This window comes from Python bivittatus, unplaced genomic scaffold (assembly GCF_059951505.1).
Source record: "Python bivittatus isolate LINGU-HERP-01145 unplaced genomic scaffold, Pbiv_v1 ctg000040_np1212, whole genome shotgun sequence".
Taxonomy (NCBI): domain Eukaryota; kingdom Metazoa; phylum Chordata; class Lepidosauria; order Squamata; family Pythonidae; genus Python; species Python bivittatus.
In genome coordinates, this window is record NW_028277032.1 from 2,180,779 (window position 1) to 2,186,778 (window position 6,000).

The 6,000-nt window shown below is 65.1% G+C and overlaps 1 protein-coding gene across 1 annotated transcript in view; it reads right to left on the bottom strand.

The window, feature by feature from the left end:
* LOC148216932 (uncharacterized) overlaps positions 1 to 5,427 on the bottom strand; it is a 103,423-nt gene extending 97,996 nt beyond the window's left edge. The window contains exons 1-4 of the mRNA XM_088153314.1: positions 4,959 to 5,427; positions 4,273 to 4,841; positions 1,313 to 1,835; positions 1,042 to 1,195 (exon numbers count right to left, since the gene is read on the bottom strand). Coding sequence (XP_088009440.1) covers positions 1,042 to 1,195; positions 1,313 to 1,835; positions 4,273 to 4,841; positions 4,959 to 5,411 — 1,699 coding nt within the window. The 5' untranslated portion in view covers positions 5,412 to 5,427. The remainder of the gene's footprint in view (positions 1 to 1,041; positions 1,196 to 1,312; positions 1,836 to 4,272; positions 4,842 to 4,958) is intronic.
* Between the last annotated feature and the right edge of the window lie 573 nt (positions 5,428 to 6,000).

Consider the following 6,000-nt stretch of genomic DNA (forward strand, 5'->3'; position numbering starts at 1 on the left):
TCCTCAGCTCCCGCGCCGCCTCCGCGGCTCGACCTGGCTTCCCCGGTGGTGCCGTCGAATCGCACCGTCTCTGCTGCCACGCTCTCTCGTGCGCTTGCCGCCTCGGCTCCTCTGCCGGTCTCCCTCGGTGCCGCCCTCTCCGCGTGTGCAGTTGGTTTCCCGGGCTCTATTGCCGCCACTGCCGCAGCTCGCCGGCCCTCGGCTCGCCGTCGCCCAGCCGCCACCTCGCCGGGTTCTGTGGGGCCCCCTGTTCTCGTGCCACGTCCGCAGCTCGACCCCGTCTGCTCGGTGGTGCCGCCGAACTGCACCGTCTTGGCCACCCAATCGATGTGCGGGTTCTGGCGCGTAAGCCATGCCAGCCCCAGCACTAGTGCATGGCCGGCCCCCGGGGCAACTACTAAGCCTAGCTCCTCCCGGCTTGTCCCCACTGTCAAACCGACCGGCTCAGTGCGATACTGCGCCGGTTCCCCCCCTGCCGTCGATCCATCCAACTGGCTGAGTGCGAGGGGCTTTCTGAGTCTCCTCACGCTGAGCCCCAGCGCGGATGCCAGTACCGGGTGGATCAGGCAGTGGGTGCATCCCGAATCCAGCAAGGCATCGACTTTCGCCTCTGCTTCTGATCTCACCCCCTTGAGGTGGACCCTGATCCTCATGGGCGAGTAGCTTCTTCTGTCCCGCCCTTCCTCATGCTGCCACTCCGTTGGCTGCTCTGGGGTGCGCCTCAGCGTCGCCGGCCATCGCCTCCCGCTGGCTCGCTCTCCCTCCTCGCAGAGCCGGGCTTCCTCGTGAGCCAGCCGGCTCCGCTGCACACCGCTCCACTAGCTGCTGTCTCCTCCCAGGATCGGTCGGGGTCCCTTATAGCCGGGAATCGCCGGCCCCCGTCCTTTGTGCAGCTCGCCAAGACCCCCTGCCTCGAGGGGCACTGCACCATCCGATGCCCCTTGCCTCCACACCGGTAGCAGGTCCCTGCAGTCTGCCGGGCGTTTCCAACCTCGATCCTCTGCCGTCGGTTCCTGCGCCTCGCCTCCGGTGCCGCCTCACTTTGGTCCGCTGTGGCTGGTATCGGGGCTTGCGCCTCTTGCTTCCCTGGGTCTCCGGCATCCCCCGCCGTCTCCACCAGCCAGCTCCACTTCACTAGAGCCTCCAGGTCGTCCCTACTGGGTGCTCCCCCCTGGATCTCTGAGTGGAGCCTGTCCTGCACAGGGAGATAGGTTAGTGGCTTGGGGCGCCCCGAGAGCTCGCTCCTTGAGCTCCTGAATCGGGGCGCTTCTGCTGGCCGCCGACCCCCCTTCGCGCTCCCCGTCAGGCTGACCACTTCTGCTAGCCTGGTCTCCACGCCGCCCTCTGCGGCTGCCCCAGCCGGGGCCCTGGGTCCGCCACTCCATGCCTCCCGCATGCCCGGTACAGCTGTCGTCTGCTGCTGGAGGTCGCCCTCCAGCCCGTCCAGCCTCTCCTCCGGCTCCTGGCTCCCGGACCCTGCGCCGCTGCTCCCGGGAACCGCACGTCCCGTCAAGCCCTCTGGCTCCGTCCCGCTGCTGAGCGCCCACTTGGCGCCCCGCGAACTGGCCGTGGTTGTGGGTCCCCTCTTCCTCACGCTAGGGACTGGAGTCATCTGCGCAACCTCTGGTCTAGGCTCCGTGCAGTTTCTTGAGGTCATATCCTCACTGCTGCCGTTATCGCCCGATTCCTTCTTCGCCTGCGACTCTGCCCCTGGGGCCTTGCCCCGCCGGAAGATGGTCTGCAACATCACTTGGACAGCATCCATCCGCTGCTCGATCTTGGCCTCCAGTCGGGTGAATCGTTCCTCAAGCTCTCGGGCCTCGGGTTCCGAGTCACTACTCGTCGCGACCCCCCATGCTGGCGACCCGTTGGGGCTCCTGCCCCCGCCGAACGACCACCCGTCCTCTGGCGCCCTCTTGGCTGTGTCCGTGCGCCATTCGCCCCGGACTGGTCCCGCCATCACGCCTTCAGATCTGGGCTCCTGGTAGCCCAGCTGGCACGCGGTTTCCCCATCGCTTGCCATCTCCTGGTGCCGTTAATCAATTCCTCTCCGGTCTTGGCTGCAGGGAAAGAAAGGTGAGCGCTCCTCGGTGTGTACTGGGTAGCACTCAATGTGAGTCCTGGCTTTATGTGAGATTTGCCCCGTTCGACAGAGAAACTCTCGTGACACGTGTGGTTCACAAAGAAGGTTTACTCATGCGTAACGTAGTAGTCACAAGCAAAGCCAGGACTGGCTTGGTACAATTGCATCACTTGTTATATTCCCCCCTTCCCGCGCTTTTTCCCGCCTCGTGATCGCGTTGCAGCTGTGGACTATTGGGCCCCCCAATGTCCCCCTTGATTGTTCATGATGGCAGGGTCGGTCAGAGTCCATTGTCCTTGATTGCCAGTCCCCCTCCGGCTGGGTTGGCCCCTCCCTGCTACGTGCAGACCGCGGGTTCTGTGCTGCGTTGCGTTCTTGTTTCGCTGCCCTGCGGCCCCGTTCCTTGCTTGCTCGCGCCGTTATCAGTTCATAATTAAAAGCTTCCGCTGCGGTTTTCCTGTTTAGCTGGCCGCAGGTGGCTCGTTAATTAGCGGCGCTTTCGGTTCCTCTTTTCCCCGCTAGCTACCGCCGGTGGATTCCGCGTGGTCTGGTTGCGAGCTTCCCTGCAGCCCCGTGCTTCCCTGCAGCCCCGTGCTTCCCTGAAGCCTCGTGCTGACCGAACCTGACATGCCGCCCCCCTGAAGACAAGTCCCCCTCTTAATTGGGCTACTAGGGTGTTGCCCCCCCATCTGCCATAACGGTGTGCCTTTCCTTGGCTAAGTCACTTATAGGATGGGTCCCCGAAGGTTCTCCTTCCCCTCCTTCCCTTCCTTCGCCGCTGCGCACGTCGAGCAGCTGGCCACGTACTCCCTCGTATCCCTCCGGAGAGACGGCCACCAGAACTGTTCACGCAGGAGGTGGAAAGTCCTAACAAACCCACAGTGTCCCGTAGTGTCCTCGGTGTGCCCTCTCCGGAGCACATCCACCCAGCAAGCTTCTGGAACGTAGAGCCTCCCCTTGTGCTCCCAGCAGGTCCCTTGTTTCGTCAGGGAGTCCTTGTTGTTTACTAACCAGGGGTCTCCCTCGCTCGCCTCTGCACAGCGCCGCCTCAGCTCCGGCTCGGCTCCCTTCCCCTGCTTCTCCCTTGGGGGTTGGGCTCCGCCTTTCGCCTCCAGCTGGGTCGTCCTTGTTGGGTCCCTGGATTCGAGCGGCGGCTCCCTCAGTGTCCTACAACCTTCCAGGTTCCCCTGGCCGCGGCCAGGTCCCGGTCTATCGCCGGTTGCTTCACTCACGCTTGGCGTGGACCAGTCAGCTCCCGGCGCCGCTCCTGCCCCCGCTCTTGATGCCAGTGTGATCGCCGCCTGCTTTGCCACGGGGCCCTCGGGTCCCGCTGCCACCGTCTCTGCTGTAGCCGACCCCTGCGTTGCTGCGGGGCCCTTCGTCGTCGATGCCACCGCCACCTCGGCGGTCTCTGACCCCTCTCGTTTGTTGGTCGCCCTCGGCGCCGTCCTCGTATTCGCCTGACGGGCGGTTGGTCGCCCGGGCCCCGCTGCTGTCGCTGCTGCGGCTTGCCGGCCCTCGGCTCTCCGTCGCGCAGTCACCACCTCGCCTAGCTCCGTGGGGTCCTCAGCTCCCGCGCCGCCTCCGCGGCTCGACCTGGCTTCCCCGGTGGTGCCGTCGAATCGCACCGTCTCTGCTGCCACGCTCTCTCGTGCGCTTGCCGCCTCGGCTCCTCTGCCGGTCTCCCTCGGTGCCGCCCTCTCCGCGTGTGCAGTTGGTTTCCCGGGCTCTATTGCCGCCACTGCCGCAGCTCGCCGGCCCTCGGCTCGCCGTCGCCCAGCCGCCACCTCGCCGGGTTCTGTGGGGCCCCCTGTTCTCGTGCCACGTCCGCAGCTCGACCCCGTCTGCTCGGTGGTGCCGCCGAACTGCACCGTCTTGGCCACCCAATCGATGTGCGGGTTCTGGCGCGTAAGCCATGCCAGCCCCAGCACTAGTGCATGGCCGGCCCCCGGGGCAACTACTAAGCCTAGCTCCTCCCGGCTTGTCCCCACTGTCAAACCGACCGGCTCAGTGCGATACTGCGCCGGTTCCCCCCCTGCCGTCGATCCATCCAACTGGCTGAGTGCGAGGGGCTTTCTGAGTCTCCTCACGCTGAGCCCCAGCGCGGATGCCAGTACCGGGTGGATCAGGCAGTGGGTGCATCCCGAATCCAGCAAGGCATCGACTTTCGCCTCTGCTTCTGATCTCACCCCTTGAGGTGGACCCTGATCCTCATGGGCGAGTAGCTTCTTCTGTCCCGCCCTTCCTCATGCTGCCACTCCGTTGGCTGCTCTGGGGTGCGCCTCAGCGTCGCCGGCCATCGCCTCCCACTGGCTCGCTCTCCCCTCCTCGCAGAGCCGGGCTTCCTCGTGAGCCAGCCGGCTCCGCTGCACACCGCTCCACTAGCTGCTGTCTCCTCCCAGGATCGGTCGGGGTCCCTTATAGCCGGGAATCGCCGGCCCCCGTCCTTTGTGCAGCTCGCCAAGACCCCCTGCCTCGAGGGGCACTGCACCATCCGATGCCCCTTGCCTCCACACCGGTAGCAGGTCCCTGCAGTCTGCCGGGCGTTTCCAACCTCGATCCTCTGCCGTCGGTTCCTGCGCCTCGCCTCCGGTGCCGCCTCACTTTGGTCCGCTGTGGCTGGTATCGGGGCTTGCGCCTCTTGCTTCCCTGGGTCTCCGGCATCCCCCGCCGTCTCCACCAGCCAGCTCCACTTCACTAGAGCCTCCAGGTCGTCCCTACTGGGTGCTCCCCCCTGGATCTCTGAGTGGAGCCTGTCCTGCACAGGGAGATAGGTTAGTGGCTTGGGGCGCCCCGAGAGCTCGCTCCTTGAGCTCCTGAATCGGGGCGCTTCTGCTGGCCGCCGACCCCCCTTCGCGCTCCCCGTCAGGCTGACCACTTCTGCTAGCCTGGTCTCCACGCCGCCCTCTGCGGCTGCCCCAGCCGGGGCCCTGGGTCCGCCACTCCATGCCTCCCGCATGCCCGGTACAGCTGTCGTCTGCTGCTGGAGGTCGCCCTCCAGCCCGTCCAGCCTCTCCTCCGGCTCCTGGCTCCCGGACCCTGCGCCGCTGCTCCCGGGAACCGCACGTCCCGTCAAGCCCTCTGGCTCCGTCCCGCTGCTGAGCGCCCACTTGGCGCCCCGCGAACTGGCCGTGGTTGTGGGTCCCCTCTTCCTCACGCTAGGGACTGGAGTCATCTGCGCAACCTCTGGTCTAGGCTCCGTGCAGTTTCTTGAGGTCATATCCTCACTGCTGCCGTTATCGCCCGATTCCTTCTTCGCCTGCGACTCTGCCCCTGGGGCCTTGCCCCGCCGGAAGATGGTCTGCAACATCACTTGGACAGCATCCATCCGCTGCTCGATCTTGGCCTCCAGTCGGGTGAATCGTTCCTCAAGCTCTCGGGCCTCGGGTTCCGAGTCACTACTCGTCGCGACCCCCCATGCTGGCGACCCGTTGGGGCTCCTGCCCCCGCCGAACGACCACCCGTCCTCTGGCGCCCTCTTGGCTGTGTCCGTGCGCCATTCGCCCCGGACTGGTCCCGCCATCACGCCTTCAGATCTGGGCTCCTGGTAGCCCAGCTGGCACGCGGTTTCCCCATCGCTTGCCATCTCCTGGTGCCGTTAATCAATTCCTCTCCGGTCTTGGCTGCAGGGAAAGAAAGGTGAGCGCTCCTCGGTGTGTACTGGGTAGCACTCAATGTGAGTCCTGGCTTTATGTGAGATTTGCCCCGTTCGACAGAGAAACTCTCGTGACACGTGTGGTTCACAAAGAAGGTTTACTCATGCGTAACGTAGTAGTCACAAGCAAAGCCAGGACTGGCTTGGTACAATTGCATCACTTGTTATATTCCCCCCTTCCCGCGCTTTTTCCCGCCTCGTGATCGCGTTGCAGCTGTGGACTATTGGGCCCCCCAATGTCCCCCTTGATTGTTCATGATGG